The following is a 17,531-nucleotide window of genomic DNA, read 5'->3' as shown; positions in this document are numbered from 1 at the left end:
CATACAAGAATTAGGTCAAGTTGACTTAATAGCTGACATTTTGTGCAACAGTTGATGAATGTTTTAAAACAGCCACATACAAGAATTAGGTCAAGTTGACTTAATAGCTGACATTTTGTGCAACAGTTGATGAATGTTTTAAAACAGCCACATACAAGAATTAGGTCAAGTTGACTTAATAGCTGACATTTTGTGCAACAGTTGATATGAATAGTATTAGGAATTCTGAGAAAATGGAAAAAATCAATACAGTAAGACTAGGCTCATACAACAAAAGATAGACATCTAACTCTTGTCAGTTTTTTTTTTTTAATTCAGAACACATTAAAGATGATGCATTCAATAAACACTTATGCCACTGTTTGAAGAGTTGTCATTGTCAATCAATTGACCCATAAGAAAACACCGCATAACGGGTGCCCAATCGGCTGCGAAAGCTTGTCAGACAAGGGCTGTTTGTAAAACATGCATGCCCCCCATATGGGCTGTCAGTTGTAGTGGCAGCCATTGTGTGAATACGTTTTTGGCACTGTGACTTTGACCGTTGACCTAGTGACCTGAAAATCTATAGGGGTCATCATGATTAATGTACTTATGAAGTTTCCTGATCCTAGGCATAAGCTGTCTTGAGTTATCATCCATAAACCATTTGACTGTGTCAAGTCACCGTGACCTTTGACCTAGTGACCTGAAAGTCAATAGGGGTCATCTGCCAGTCATGATCAATGTACCTATGAAGTTTCATGATCCTAGGCGTAAGCGTTCTTGAGTTATCATCCGGACACCATTTTTCTAAGTTGAGTCACCGTGAAGGGGGGCATAATTATTTTTTTTAGAGGCTACAGTGACCTTGACCTTTGACCTAGTGACCCAAAATGGGTGTGGCGTGTAGAACTCATCAAGGTGCATCTACATATGAAGTTTCAAAGTTGTAGGTAGAAGCACTGTGATGTTAGAGGCAAAGTTAAAGTTTTATATTAGAGGTCACAGTGACCTTGACCTTTGACCTAGTGACCCAAACATGGGTGTGGCGTGTAGAACTCATCAAGGTGCATGTACATATGAAGTTTCAAAGTTGTATGTGGAAGCACTATGATGTTAGAGGCAAAGTTAAAGTTTTTGAAAAGCGTGGGGATATTGTCGTTATCTCGCCGTCTTCCTGTCCGTCCCTCCGTCCTGGCCACTATCTCCTCCTACACTATTAGCACTAGAACCTTGAAACTTGCACACATGGTAGCTATGAGCATATGAGCGACCCTGCACTATTTGGAATTGTGATCTGACCCCTGGGTCAAAAGTTATGGGTGTTGGGGTGGGGCCGGGTCAGAGATTTTTACAAATTTTTGAAGGTTATTTTACTAAAATTTCTTCATTTCTACACCGATTGTCTTCAAATTGATACTGAACCTCTCTTATGACAATACGGTCAATCTTAACCAGGGGTTCTGAAATATTTTAAGAGTCTACTTGTCCACGGACAAGTTGGACCCACAAATTCACTTGTCCGTACCAAAGAAGTACTTGTCCGTACTTTTAAGATAGATAAAGGAAAAGGTCATTACTAATTAAGCAAATAATACAAGCATACACTTTTGTTAACTTCTATTTTAAATTATAAACATAATTAACTAGAAAATTCACATGAACACAAATACAAGCAAGATGTGCATATAATAAGATCACGTTTAAGTCACACATGATACCATCTCGGATATTTAATTATCTCAACATGACTAGACAATTCACTTCAAGTAAAATAATCTCCGTTAATTATAAGTATATAATTATCCGCTAATAAAGGAAACTCCTTACAAAGTTTACATTTACACACATCGGCAACGTTTTTAAGCCAAGGAAAATCAATTAGCCAAGACTCAACAAATTCTCGTTTCCGCTTGGCGTCGTATGTTTATCATATTCATACTTGGCTTTTCTCTTCTTTGCCGAAGCCGAACTGATTTTATCATTGGTCTGATTAGCAAAAATAGAATGCAGGTCGTTAGAACATGTATACGGCCATTTGCAATGTACGAAAAGTGTTATCTAATGCGTGATTGGCTGTTGCTATACACATGTGTGCTGGTTTCTCTATTAAAATTGTTTTCTTATGCGTGATTGGCTGTTGCTATATATACTCGTGGACTGGTTTACTACATTTAATAATTATTATCGGAAAATAACCTACCTCCAGTTGAAAAAGTGTGCCAGTCCGCAGATTAATCATAAGCTATTTATATAAACTTTCGTTTTTGATTTTCGGAAAATGGAGTAGTTTCGTTCTCGAAAAAAAATTACCACGGAAATTTTACTTGTCCCCAGACAAGTCAGCTTTCAAAAACTGCTTGTCCGGAAGGGGAAATTGACGACTCGGAAAACTCGGACAGCATATTTCAGAACCACTGTTAACTATGCATGGCCCCATTACCAACCCTGGGGCGCCCCGCCCACATAGGCCAGGACCACCTTAAATTGCCTACAGTAATTTTACAAACACCTGCATAAAGATCGTTCATTGGTCTATTAAAATAGTCTGTTAACAAAAATGTGTAACTGATTCCACTATGTCGCAAATTGAATGAAAACAGATGCCTCTCACAGCATGATTGCACCAAGTGTGATAAACAGCGGTACTTAACAAAATGCATAGAAGCCAATTAAGTAATAGGCTATATAATATCGTAATCAATCAGTATCAAATTGATATTTATACCATTTGAAAGGTAATTTTATTTCCTATTCAAATAACTATGAATGATAATCATATCTTTAAAAACAAATGTGTAAGACCGATTTTAGTTGAAGTGGTGTCAATGATTATTGGTTTTCTCCTGTTATCAGCTGATTAGCCACTCAGCTTCTGGAGTTGCTATTCATTAAGACCATATAAAAACTATGACCTCTACTGTCTTCACAAGGTTTTTCTATGATTTGACCTAGTGACCTAGTTTTTGACCCAGATGACCCAAATACAATCCCAACCCAGATTTCATCAGATAAAAATTCTGACCAAATTTCATAAAGATTGGATGTAAACTGTGACCTCTATTGTCTACACAAGGTTTTTCTCTTATTTCACCTAGTGACCTAGTATTTGACCCCAGATGACCCAAATACAATCCCAACCCAGATTTCATCAAGATAAACATTCTGACCAAATTTCATAAAGATTGGATGAAAACTGTGACCTCTACTGTCTACACAAACAAATTGTTGACGTACACACGCACGCACACACACACACACACGCATGCACGCACGCACAACGGATGCCGGACATCACACGGTCACATAAGCTCACCATGAGCAGGTGAGCTAAGAATGTTAAAAATATTTGTTCAGTAATGTATAATCAAAATCCGTACAATAATAAAGCATTTGTAATGTTTCTCATCGATAATTTGAAAAATACGTGTAGTATTAACAATCAGGAAATTATTTAATGTTAATGCCAGCGGGCCTAGTGGTAGGGCACTTGCTTTTGCTTCCAGACGGCCCGATTAAATCATAATTATTTTTTTTCTTGCTGTTGTAGTAAGTTAAAACTATTCAAAACAGTAAGTACATTAAATGACCTTTTCAAAATACAAACATTTGTGAACAAATCACATACAAGATAAACCTATTTTTAACAAAAATAACACTGTATAAAAATATGCTATATATGTTAAGTTTACATTTAAATCACTTGATAATTATGGTGCTGAAAACTAGTGCTGCAACAATACGCCGAAAACCGTATTGCAATAAATTGTCAGTTCAAAAACCCGTATTGCAATATCACATGAACATAACCTTTGTATTGTATATGTTTAGGTTCTAGTTATATCATATTGGCAATTCTAGCATTTTTTTACAAAATGCTTTATAAACACAATTAACTCTTTGTTTTGCTTTACAAAGCATTTTGTTATGAAAGATTAGTATTGTCATTTTGTCCATTTGACACCATCCTTACACCGCTTACAATTTCCTACCCCTTCCTCGATCTCATTTGTTTCTCTCTTCCTTTTAAGACTAAAATATGCCCAAACAACACTTTTTTCCCCTTGGAATTGTCTATAAAGTCAAACTCGTCTGCCATTTTGAGAACTATTATAAAAGCAGACAAGAATAATTATATAACCCGAAAAGAATTGTGGATGTTTAAAAGCCGGTTGTGTAACATCAGAATGCTGTTACGTAATTTTTTTTTATCATTATGACTTCTGTTTATAATAGCATCAATTAACAATTTTATTATGTAATTAATTGTGTGTTTTTTCCTTATTTCCATAAGCTTCATCTTATATTTAACAGTATGACATGCAAAAGCAGATCTTGCGGACTCCCACGTAACAACGCTACTAAGTATAATAGACTTTTTAGAATGCTATTTTTAGGTAACAATTTATTTTTACTAAACACCGATTTGTTTTCTTTACCATGATATCATTATTTCGGATTGCTTTTCTGTAGGGAATGTGAATGAATTTTTGTAGAATTTTCGTACCGTTATGATGAAATTGTATCGCAATACAATACCGTAAATCTACGAATATAATACGCACTTTTTTACCAGCCGATTTTTCTTCAAGTAGGGGGTGCGTATAATATACGAGTTTAGAGCAGAACAAAAAAAAATCCTGTGCAAATTTTCAACTTAATCGCTGTTATTTGCTTCGCGGCAGCCATTTTGAACTACACCATTACATCAAAAGGGTGCAACAGGGCTCGCGCTGTCGTTCTCCATTTGAGTCATTTGCGAAAATATTGAGAATTTGGCTCAATAAAAATCTTATTTGTGAAAATGCGAAAATCTAGTAAAATTTCATTGAAAACATCCGCCATTTATATCGGACTGGTTTTCTATATTTGTCTCTTTGTTTTAATGAAAGTGTTTGCAATTCGAACAGAAAACGAAACCCGGTCTGTACCCGATTATGAGACAATGCTTGACCTTATTCTTATTGAAGTGCGCATGGTAGCTGACCAATCAACATTGAGCTCGCTAACACATGAAATGATGTTGTCGAATGAAACGTGAGAAGTTGTCGAATGAAACGTGAGAACGGGAGAAGCTATCGGATAATATTGGGTCATCCATGCGCAGACACTGTATACTTTGAATACAAAGTTAATATCGTCGTCTGCCTACAAAATAGCGACTGGACGCTAAGTCGTATGAAGAGATTAGCAAATGAAAAAAAAACAACTGACAATACCCGTAAATAAATATTTCTTAGCTGACCACTATTTATCTTTCTACCGCATATTTACCATATCTGAAGTAAAGAGTGGTAATTAAATAATTAGTTTTATGATGCTAATAGAGTTTATTACAACTGTCTGCCGATTGCCGAATTAAATTGAAAGGTGATCATTAATTAATTTGTTTTTTTACTCCCAAACTAGCCTTAATGGCAGCAGCGTATTTTATTTAACTAGATCATGAAAAACACGAGCGGTTTAATTGTATTTTAAGTTATATTAAAGTATCAAGTTTGTAACTCGAAAAAAGAAAAAGTAATTCATCTAGACAACTATAAAAACGGAAGTAACCATTTTGTCTTCTTATTACTTTATTATTATTATAACTATTATCGTCCCGAATATTGTCAAATTGAATTAAATGTGAAAACAAAAATCAGCGTCTCTGCTTCTTTCTTTTGTAATTATGACTGCTTGACCCGGATGTCAGCAAGGGGCCCGTTTGTTATCGGTAACAATCAATGGTAATATAAACAATAGACAGAGATATTTATTATGCAACTGTCGTAACAACAGCACTATAACACATCCTGATCAATATACCGGGGTAACAGATAGTTGACAACACCAAATTGATTTGATATTTTCACAGCACAAAAATATATTGACACATTTTTTCGGAAATGGCTGATTTCGGACACTGATTTTTTTAGTGCGTATTTTACTCGGATTTTCAATTTTTACCGATAAATTTTGACCAAACTCGGGGGTGCGTATTATGCACGAGGGCGTATTATATTCGTGGATTTACAGTATGCGGATTACATTATACTGATATATTTTTGGAGCACAACTGAAAACCCTGATGATGTGGTATTTTAGGTCTATATTTGAGTACCTTTCTGATATCATCAAGTGTGTGAATTTCAGGAGAGAGTCCACCATGAACACAGAGGAATTGCTGGTTCATTAATGCAGACAATGGCAGGCAGTCAAACGCATCCATGCAAGCATCATACACTCGCTCAGAGTACTTTATTTTACCTGAAACAGTAGCAAACATTATTGATAATAAACATGCACATCATTTTAAATGATATATTGTAAGGAAATGCAACAAAAATGTTGATTTAAAAGTAACATTTTACTACAAGACAAATCTCACTAAATAATACTTTTCAAAAATAAATGGACAAAAGACAAAATTTCAGAAATCAGAAAATTATATATAAAATCTATAATCAATTAACTGAGACAACTGCCAGTCTGAGAAAATAATTGAAACATCCTTCATTAAGCGGTGTAAACAAACGGGCTGAGGTTATTTTCCAGTCTTGGCTTACTATAGCAAGTGTTCTATGCAAACAAGATGGAACCAAACATTTATGGAAATACTCAATGTTCCCATTCACGCATACATCATCATGAATAAATAAGCAATCATAAAGCACACAGATTCTTAAAATTACCTGTCACAGTACAGTAATAGAAAGCCAGAAGGCTATAGGCACTTAGTTGCACCCATTTAACTGTTCTAGGAACGTTGTGTTTAAAAGGTTACATCACAATAGCCTCATAAACATCCCAAACAACAGGCAGACATGTTTTTAAAATACCAAAAATGATTTTCTAAATAAGTCCAGATAAATACAAATTGTTAATGATCTAAGTAATTGGGTAAACATGCCACTTCATGCGTATTCAAATGATTTAATTATATCCACATAAGTAAAACTGCCCCCACCCCATGACAGCCATGTTTTTAAATGGACAGGAACCATTTCTCACTTTTCACTGAACTCATTCAAGCAAATATTCAGAGCAAGTTTAATAAAGATTACGGGAAGAAACAAACATGCTTGTTTAGAGTAATAACACACTTTAACTTGACCTATTTTTAAAGCTACATGGCCCAGTTTTTAAATCATTGAGATGTCGTCAGGACACATGTTCTGACCAATTTTCATGAAGGCTGGGAAAATAATGTCACCGCAGGAATGTTTCATGTTGATTGGGTTTGTGCAGGATTGTGTTTAAAAAGAATTTAAAGAAATCTAGGCAAGAATACATGACAAGTAAGGGTCGTGTTGATTAATTTGCAAAATTTTGAGAAATTTACCTATAAATTGCATGAACAGGTATAAAATAGTGGGTATTAATAGCTTAAGACATTATTGTTAACATGTCTGTTTAATTTATATTATCAATATTGTTTAATTAAGCATTGAATATGAATCAAAATTTGGGGTAAAGTTAAAAAAACCAGTATTGACCAGTAACGACCACTTCAGGAGTAATGACCGGGGCGGTTTTAATTGGTAAATACCGCAGGTTAAAACTGGGAGCAGTCGATTGGTGCCATTTAAAAATCTGATGGTGTATCTGAGGTATAACCCTGAAATTACATCATACAAAAACAACAAGCAAAGTCGTTAAATTGATACCTAAATGCATAGTCAAGAAATGACTAAATAATGAATAAATCATCAAATGTGTGACCTTTGACCTCAATGTGTGACCTTGACCTTAGCCCCTAAGATTATGGGTGTTGAATGTGAAGCACCCCCAGATGATTGAGAACAACTATGGCAAGTTTCATGTCATAGTAAAGGAATGACTAAATAATGAATAATTCATCAAATTTGTGACCTTGACCTTAGCCCCTAGGATTATGGGTGTTGAATGTGAAGCACCCCCAGATGATTGAGAACAACTTTGGCAAGTTTCATGGCTCTGGCTCATGTGTTAATGGAGATAAAGCTCTAAGCTTCTATCGAAAAGCATTTTTTCAAATTACAAAGGACCATAACTCCGTTATTAACAGATGGTGTAAAATGCCATTTTGCGTGCATCATCCTCTTATCCATATATATATACTCATACAAAGTTTCAATGATATCCGCCAAAGCACTTCCAGGATATGGCTCCGGACACAAAAGTGCTGGACGGACGGAATTAGGGCTGAACGGACAACTGCAAAAAAATATCCCTCCGCCTATGGCAGCGGATAATAAAGAACAATAGCTCTTATTTAGGAAAGTGAAGGGTTATGGTTAGTAAGCATGGCACTTCTCTTCCTTATTATCAATACACCCATTTAGTTTCTTGTATGTATTGTATGGTATCTGAGATATAACCCTCAAAAGTTACATAATACACAGGGCCCTTAATCTATCAAATCTGCAGCCGAAATTCGGCCGCAGTCCCCCACCTGAAAAGTATACTTTTTTCCCCTTTTGGGGGGAAAAATTCCCCCCGATATAATTTTTTTTATTTTTTATTTATTTTTTTAATAAGATGTGTCTCATGATTATTATATCTCAATTCTATTTCAATTTAATCTTGTCAAACATACTAAATTATGAAAAAAGATATGAATATAGTTCAAACATGGAGAAATGTAATAATGAAAGAGTAAGTAACAAAAAATCCCCCCCCAAAGCGAAATGCCGTGAAAATCCCCCCTCATGAGGGTAGCGACCCCCTTCCCCTAAAATGGATTGAGGGCCCTGATACAACAAGAGATGTGTTTGTCAGAAACACAATGCCCCCTATTGCGCTGCTTTGTTTTATTTTTATTTTTTTATCTCCCTTTGAAGCTTATTACTTGCCTTGAATTTGTTTTTTTGACCTTTGACCTTGAATGATGACCTTGACCTTTCACCACTCAAAATGTGCAGCCCCATGAGATACACATGCATGTCAAATATCAAGTTGCTATCTGAAGCGACATAGAAGTTATGAGCATTTTTCGAAAACCTAAATGCAAAACCTAAATGCAAAGTGTGACAGAAAGACGGATGGACGCTCCGATCACTATATGACCTCCTTCTGGGGCGTAAAAAAAGGACAATAACTCTTTTTAAGTGAAGGGTAATGGTTCTTGTGCATGGCACTTCTCCTCATTCAGGGCTAGAGCTGGCCCAAAATTTCTTTGAGCCAACCAGATTTCGTTTTTCGGCGCGCGAAAAGTGGTTTTGAAATAATAATATATACTATCAACTTGTTCATATTTCTTTTTATGACAACAAGGGCATATCACATATAACATGCAGTTTTCAATATAGAAATAATTATTATGGTACTTTTCAAACAAAAATTAATTTGAACATGTACACTTAACAGTGGAGTAAGTTGTCCCAAATTTGAAATCCTGAAAATTAGTCCGGATGTCTTAGAACCAGGAACCCAACAGGAATAAAGGGCAAAGCCCCCCACCCCACCCAGAGACTTACAAATTGTTCTTTATTATAGTCTTTCCAATTGCAATTTCAAGTGAATACAATTCGAAATAATATAAACCACATCGTCTGTATTACCGCGTGTGTATTCGGCATTCTATTTCTTCTAAAAAGAACTCCGAAAATAAATTTAAATCAGCGAAAAATAATGTATCCGAAAACGACAGTCCTAAAATTGTACCCGTTCTGCACTTGAAATCAAATTTGCATATCGTTTGATTGCAGAAAATGTAAATCGGTAGCCTAGCAAATACGTAATAAATATACCATTTGGTTGACATTTTTCTTTACAATAGCATAGCTTGTGGGTAAAACAACTTAATTATCACCTTTTATTTCAAACGATAACGTCGATAATCGTCAGAAAGGTGTAACATCATCAACATAGAACTAATTATTTAATGATCATCCTTTAATTCAGATCGATAGCCGATAGACAGGTCTAAAGTGATCAGCTGGGAAATTATTTATTGTTGCTCTTGTCATTTGTTAATGTTTAAATACGACGTTTGCCATCGGCCGATAAATTGTTGGCAGACGACAATATCAACTGTGTATTCAAAGTGTCTACGCATGATTGACCCAATATTACGTGTGAGCGAACTCAATGTTGATTGGCCAGCTACCATGTGCGCTTCAATAACAATAAGGCCAAGCGATGTCTCATGTTCTGGTGCAGACCGGTTTTCGTTTATTGTTCAATTTGCGAACACTTTTAATGAAACAAAGAGAAAACTATAGATCACCAGTCTGGATTTAAATGGCGGATAATTTCAATCAAGATTTGCAAGATTTTAGCATTTTCGAAAATCGGAATTTTCTTGAGCCAATTTCTCAATATTTTCGCAAATGGCTCAAATGGCGAACGACAGCGCGAGCCCTGCTCATTGATATCTATCTATACATCCATGCAGTTTCATGTTATATCTTATATATAGTTTTTTAGATATAGCCCTAAACAAATTTGTGACAGACGGATGTTCAACGCCAATTCTTTATCCCTCCACCTTTGGAGGGGGATAACTATCAAGAATGTCTTACTATATTATATACAGAAATAGAATCAGAACCATACATTTTCTATTCAGTACATGACTGAAAGATACGTCGAGAACGACTTTTTGGTGACCTATGGCTTAGCAGACTTGGTATAACCAAAGCTGGTTCAATACAATTATCACAATGGCATAACTCTGTGTTCTGAATTGACAAGTACGAACAATTGATTTCCTATCATGGAGAAACTGCAATATCTAGGGAAAATGCTAGTCAAAAAGCCTAGGCCTGACAAGGGAATATCAGAATTGTTCTGCGGAAACAGCCATGCAGCTCAAATGTAAAAGATAAACTTTGCTTGAGACAGTTAGAGAAGAATTTAGCAAATTATGTATGGCATGAAAACAATTTAAGAAAAATCAAAACAGCGCGTTGTAACACAATTTGATTTTAATCCTCAAAATAATTTTACATACATGGCTTACAATGTACATGCATATAACAGTATCATTGATACAAATGAATCATACATTTTAAACATGATATTTCAATTATAATTAAGTGGAAGCCCATTTATTTAATGGTGTACAGCACTTCCACTAGCTTTCAAACGATGGAAGTCCTGACTTCCAAACCTTTAATAATTGCTGTCCCAGACATAAAGTTGGAAGTCCTACTTATATTTCAGTATTTTAGATAACCCTACCGAATGAGTTGATAGCTGGAAACAAACATGTTCCAACTCTTTCTTTTACCTGATAATCCAGCGAAATTACCTTTTCTATTTTCAAAACCAAAATATTACCATTATTGACGATGAATATGTTAAAGAATTTCATGAACACAAATGTCCACCATTTAACAAAATGGAATATACAAATTGATTTGTGGGATGGAGGAATTCCAATTGCACATGCGTGAATCACTTGACGCGATGTTCGAGCATTGAGCACCATCAATCAACGTCTAAATTTAATATACATGCATTCCCTTTCAGAAAATGTTGCGAATCTAAAAGTGAATTTCTGAGGAAAAAAGCGTCTTTTGTAATTTGTACCAAGTACACTACAGTTCCGGATCAAGAAAGAACTTGTCAGGTCATTCATGTATGTGTATGTATGCATGAGCATAGTTGGGCAATCTGAAACACGTTACTAACCTACCATATTGCATTGTGTCATATCCATGTTAAACATTGGTATGGAAAACATTATTGAATAATTATTTACAAATGCGTATAATTAAATGTGTTATCTGACAAGAATTGCAAGGTTTCATTACACTGTAACTCCAATATAAGGCTGATGACAATAACCAAGTCACAAGACAGCATTATAAGCGGATTTTCGTTATAATTTCTGAGCATTCTTTAATAATTGCCAATATATGCATATAAACCCTACTGTACTGTTAACTGTATACATACCAGTCTTTTAATGTGCATATATATCCTATTATCCTATATAATTACTACATCAACTAGAGCTTTGTCACAGACGTGACAGACGTATACCCCCACCTGCCGCATTGACACAGACTATTTTGCATGCTGTCTTCACAAAACAAGAGAATCTATTTTATGGCAATTTTTAAGAATTATTATGCCATTATTATTTATGGTCATTTTGACCTTTGCACGCTTGAATTCTTTCGCATGACATGCCGTCCAATGACTGTGAACAAAATTAATGTACATAGTCATTTTAAAATCTCACAATGAATGACATAGTTATGGCTCGGACAAGCTCATTTATGGCCATTTTTAACTTTTGAACTCCATGTGTGACCTTGACCTTGTAGATATTGACAAAATTCTTTCGCATGACACATTGTCCAATGATTGTGAACAAATGTTCCAAGTAATTTTAAAATCTCACGATGAATGACATAGTTATGGCCCGGACAAGAGCATTTATGGCCATTTTTGACCTTTGAACTCACAGTGTGACCTTGACCTTGAAGATATCAATGTAATCCTTTTGCGCGACACACCGTCCAATGATGGTGAACAAATGTGCCAATGATTTTAAAATCTCACAATGAATGACATAGTTATGGCCCGGACAAGCTTATTTATGGCCATTTTTGACCTTTGAACTCAAAGTGTGACCTTGACCTTGGAGATAACATCGTAATTCTTTCGCACGACACACCAGCCAATCATGGTGAACAAATGTGCCTCATGATTTTAAAATCTCACAATTAACGACATAGTTATTGCCCGGACAAGCTCATTTATGGCCATTTTTGATCTTTGAACTCAAAGTGTGACCTTGACCTTGGAGATATCGACGTTATTCTTTCGCACGACACACCGTCCAATGATGGTGAACAAATCAGCCAAATGATTTTAAAATCTCACAATAAATGATAAAGTTATGGCCCGGACAAGCATTTGACCTTTGAAGTCCAAGTGTGACCATGACGTACTTTTTCCACACGACACACCCATGGCTGTTAATCACGCGCGCCACCTCTTTTTTGCGATGCATTAATAAATGAGCCAATGAAGCTTCCGAGGAGGCGCTCAGGCCCGGATGTTTTGAAATTTCATGGACAATTTTACAGGGTGATTAGGTTTTATATGGGTTTTTTTCAACATAATTTGCGTTATTTAAAAAATCGGGCAATGTAGTGCTATTCAGCGAAGATTGATTCGTCCAAAATGTACAGACACGTACATTCTCAACCCATTTAAAAACGTGAGAACCATTATAAGTTGTGGCATGGTGGAGTTTTACAAAGCATTTCGATGAGTTTTTCCTGTGTGACAAGAGCATGTCAACCCAATTAAATCGCTTACGGCATCAAACGATTGCGTACAACATACATTTGATGCTGCGTGCACACAAATTTTGGCTTCTTGCCGACGTAGTAGATAATTTTGCATTTTTCCAAAAGAGATGGAGCCAATGCTTAGGAGGTGGCGCTAATGATAGGAGGTGGCACCAAAACAGGATGTATCAATTAACAGTTGTATCACAATGACATTATCACATGACGTAGATTTGATAGATAATGTTATTTGTTATATTAAATTTAATTTTGAACGTACATACTAAGGTCCAAATCTTTACAGAACATAAATACAATCTATAATAAATAAGATGTAGTTATTTAAATAAATATTAGTGATCAACTCAATTAAGAAGTCACCAACATGAATAAAACATATTGTTCGAAGCATACCAAAAAATTGTAATACGCAATCAAACCAATAACTTACTGTTCAACATAATCAAAATATTCATCGACATCAATATTTGTATACAGAATGATAATTCACGAAATAAGTATAAGATAACACTTCCACTTGTAGTAATGATTTGTGGCCGTTAATCCAAATGCTTAATTTACTAAAAGGCAAAGGTCAACGAATCTTAATTAGGCTCTTTTATGTCGTTTTTCCCACCATCAACTCCAAACAATGAAGAAAGCTCGGTCTTTTTCCGTTAACATTTTTGTATAATACATGTTAAACGTTGTTATCTTACAAAGACGAACGTTTAAAATTAAATCCATCAATTATTAGAAAACCACATTTTATTATGGCCCCCGCCACTTTAGTGGGGGACATATTGTTTTTGCCCTGTCTGTTGGTTGGTGGGTTGGTTGGTGTGTGTGTTTGTTTGCTCCAACTTTAAAACATTTTGCCATAACTTTTGCAATATTGAAGATAGCAACTTCATATTTGGCATGCATGTGTATCTCATGGAGCTGCACATTTTGAGTGGTGAATGGTCACAGACATCCTTCAACGTTAAAGGGCAAATATATAGCTTCAAAGCGGCACAGAAGGGGGCATAGGGTTTCTGACAAACACATATCTTGTTCTAATTAAAAACGCAAGCGACTCAAAATTGCTGAAGTAGTCAACTTACAAAAAATAATGTAAGTCCGAAAACAAAAAAGAAACCGTAACATAAAATACTTCACTATAAAATAACTATAAATTTGCATTGGCGCCACCTTCTTATCTGAGAGCCACCTCCTTGGCATTGGCTCCATCTCTTTTGGAAACAAGGGCTGTTTGTAAAACATGCATGCCCCCCATATGGGCTCTAAGTTGTAGTGACAGACATTTTGTAAATATGTTTTTTGTCACTGTGACCTTGACCTTTGACCAAGTCACCTGAAAATCAATAGGGGTCATCTGCGAGTCATGATCAATGTACCTATGAAGTTTCATGATCCTAGGCATAAGCTTTCCTGAGTTATCATCAGGAAACCATTTTACTATTTCAGGTCACTGTGACCTTGACCTTTGACCTAGTGACCTGAAAATCAATAGGGGTCATCTGTGAGTCATGATCAATGTACCTATCAAGTTTCATGATCCTAGACATAAGCGTTCTTGAGTTATCATCCGGAAACCATTTTACTATTTCGGGTTACCGTGACCTTGACCTAGTGACCTGAAAATCAATAGGGGTCATCTGCTAGTCATGATCAATCTACATATCAAGTTTCATGATCCTAGGCATAAGGGTTCTTGAATTATCATCCGGAAACCATTTTACTATTTCGGGTCACCGTGACCTTGACCTTGGACCTAGTGACCTGAAAATCAATAGGGGTCATCTGCTAGTCATGATCAATCTACCTATGAAGTTTCATGATCCTAGGCATAAGCGTTCTTGAATTATCATCCGGAAACCATTTTACTATTTCGGGTCACAGTGACCTTGACCTTTGACCTAGTGACCTCAAAATCAATAGGGGTCATCTGTGAGTCATGATCAATGTACCTATGAAGTTTCATGATCCTAGGCCTAAGCGTTCTTGAGTTATCGTCTGACAACCACCTGGTGGACGGACCGACCGACAGACCGACCGACATGAGCAAAGCAATATACCCCCTCTTCTTCGAAGGGGGGCATAAAAAGCAAATTTATCTATTAGATCGGCTAGAAGCCGATGGTTTTGTGCACGCATTAACTTGTACAGGTTCAAAGCAATCGTTTTATGTAATGAGCAATTTAGTTGGCAGGGAGTTTGTTCGTCACACAGGCAAAAGACATCGATTTGCTTGTACGAATTCTACCATGCCACAACTTATAAAGGTCCTCACGTTTCCAAATGGGTTGTGATTATATGTTTCTGTACATTTTTAGATGAATTTATAATCCCTGAATCGCACTACATTGGCCGATTTTTTTTTTAATATTGCGAAATGTGTTGAAAAACATATTACACCTAATCACACTGTAAAATTATCAGTTAAATTTCGAAACATCCTGGCCTGAGCGCCACCTCGGAAGTTGCCTTGGCTCATTTATGAATGCATCTCAAAAAAGAGGTGGCGCGCGTGATTAACGGCCGTGACACCGTCCCATGATAGTGAACAAATGTTCCAAGTTATTTTAAAATCTAACGATAAATGATTAAGTTATGATCTGGACAAACTTTTGGTTTAAAACACACCATGTGACCCCATGACCTAGCTTTTGACCCGGCATGACCCATATTCAAACTTGACCTATACATCATCTAGATACAACTTGTGACCAAGTTTGGTGAAGATCGGATGAAATTTCAGGACAGACCGACGGACCGACAAAGTGACTCCTATATGGTTATGGGGGTATAATTAATTTATTCTGACCATTTATGATGATAAATTGGTTTAAGGATTTCATCAAAACAAACATACACCATTTTTCGGAAGTGTAAAATGAACAGTGCATTATGGGACAGCGGTGTCGACGTATTAAGATTGAATTCAGAGTTAATTCAGATTGCTCAGTTTAATTGTAACAACAAATGGATGAGTAGGCAGTCTGCGAAATTAGCGCACGCCCGGTGGCCTGGGCGTGTAAATTATAGCTCGGGCTTATTAAAATTGCCATATCGTACGTTTAAGTGTGATAAACGTCATTATTTTGTGAGTACTTCCCGAAGGTTTTTTACAGATCTTCGTTCAACTTCGCCTAAAATACGATATTTAAATGCGTTCCGATTGGTCCATACATTCAACGGTCATTTTCGAGTCGTAACCCAGGCCACGTGGTGAACAATTTAAACTGGTTATTTACTATTGGCATACGTCATGCTGATGTGTTTACTGCTGAAGAAAACCAATCGACGTCCGCAGCTTGCATTTCCGGAATAAACATTGTTTTACTTTGTAACCTTGTGTGTGTGTTTATTTCCAAAGTTGTAAGTCCCTATGCGCATAAGGCTGCATAATGCTTAAATACGTAGCTAAAGTGAAGCCTGGCAAGAAACTGCCCACTACTGATCGTAAGTCAGCAAATGACTATGAAAAATCACGGAAACATGAATTTCAAGAAAAGTGGTTAAAAATCAGTGATGAAGGAGAAGCTACTTCTGTAAGACAGAGTTTAATAAGCTATGCTTAAAAACACAACATAAGAAACAAGATGTGTTTGTGAAACACAATGTCCCCCTATATGATGTTTGACCTTGTAGGATGACCTTGACCTTGACCCTTTACCACTCAAAATGTGCAGCTCCATGAGATACACATGCATTTCAAATATAAAATTGCTAGCTTCAATATTGCAGAAGTGACATTACATGAGCAATTTTGACCCATATATTTGACCTTGAAGGATGACCTTGACCTTGACCTTTCACCACTCAAAATGTGCAGCTCCATGAGATACACATGCATGCCAAATATCAAGTTGCTATCTTCAATATTGCAAAAGTATTCATAAAATTAGCGATTTGGGCCACATATATTTGACCTCTGACCTTCAAGGATGACCTTGACCTTTCACCACTCAAAATGTGCAGCTCCATGAGATACACATGCATGCCAAATATCAAGTTGCTATCTTCAATATTGCAAAAGAACTCATAAAATGAGCGATTTTGGCCACATATATTTGACATCTGACCTTGAAGGCTGACCTTGACCTTGACCTTTCACCACTCAAATTGTGCAGCTTCATGAGATACACATGCATGCCAAATATCAAGTTGCTATCTTGAATATTGAAATACTGCAAAAGTGTACATTAAATGAGCGATTTTTACCCATATATTTGACCTTTGACCTTGAAGGATGACCTTGACCTTGACCTTTCACCACTCAAAATGTGCAGCTATATGAGATACATATGCATGCCAAATATCAAG

At 36.1% G+C, this 17,531-nt stretch overlaps 1 protein-coding gene across 4 annotated transcripts in view; it reads right to left on the bottom strand.

Moving 5' to 3' along the window:
• LOC127866801 (protein phosphatase 3 catalytic subunit alpha-like) overlaps positions 1-17,531 on the bottom strand; it is a 273,905-nt gene that overhangs the window by 244,393 nt on the left and 11,981 nt on the right. For all 4 annotated transcript variants that reach the window (XR_008043110.1, XR_008043109.1, XM_052407623.1 and 1 more), the window contains exon 5: positions 6,086-6,231. Coding sequence is in view for 2 of the 4 variants with exons in the window: in XM_052407623.1 (XP_052263583.1) it covers positions 6,086-6,231 (146 nt within the window). In the remaining 2 variants the exon portion in view is untranslated. The remainder of the gene's footprint in view (positions 1-6,085; positions 6,232-17,531) is intronic.

Source organism: Dreissena polymorpha, chromosome 2, assembly GCF_020536995.1.
Source record: "Dreissena polymorpha isolate Duluth1 chromosome 2, UMN_Dpol_1.0, whole genome shotgun sequence".
NCBI lineage: Eukaryota > Metazoa > Mollusca > Bivalvia > Myida > Dreissenidae > Dreissena > Dreissena polymorpha.
Note: the sequence above shows the minus strand (reverse complement) of the source record. Positions and strands in the feature narration are given on the sequence as shown.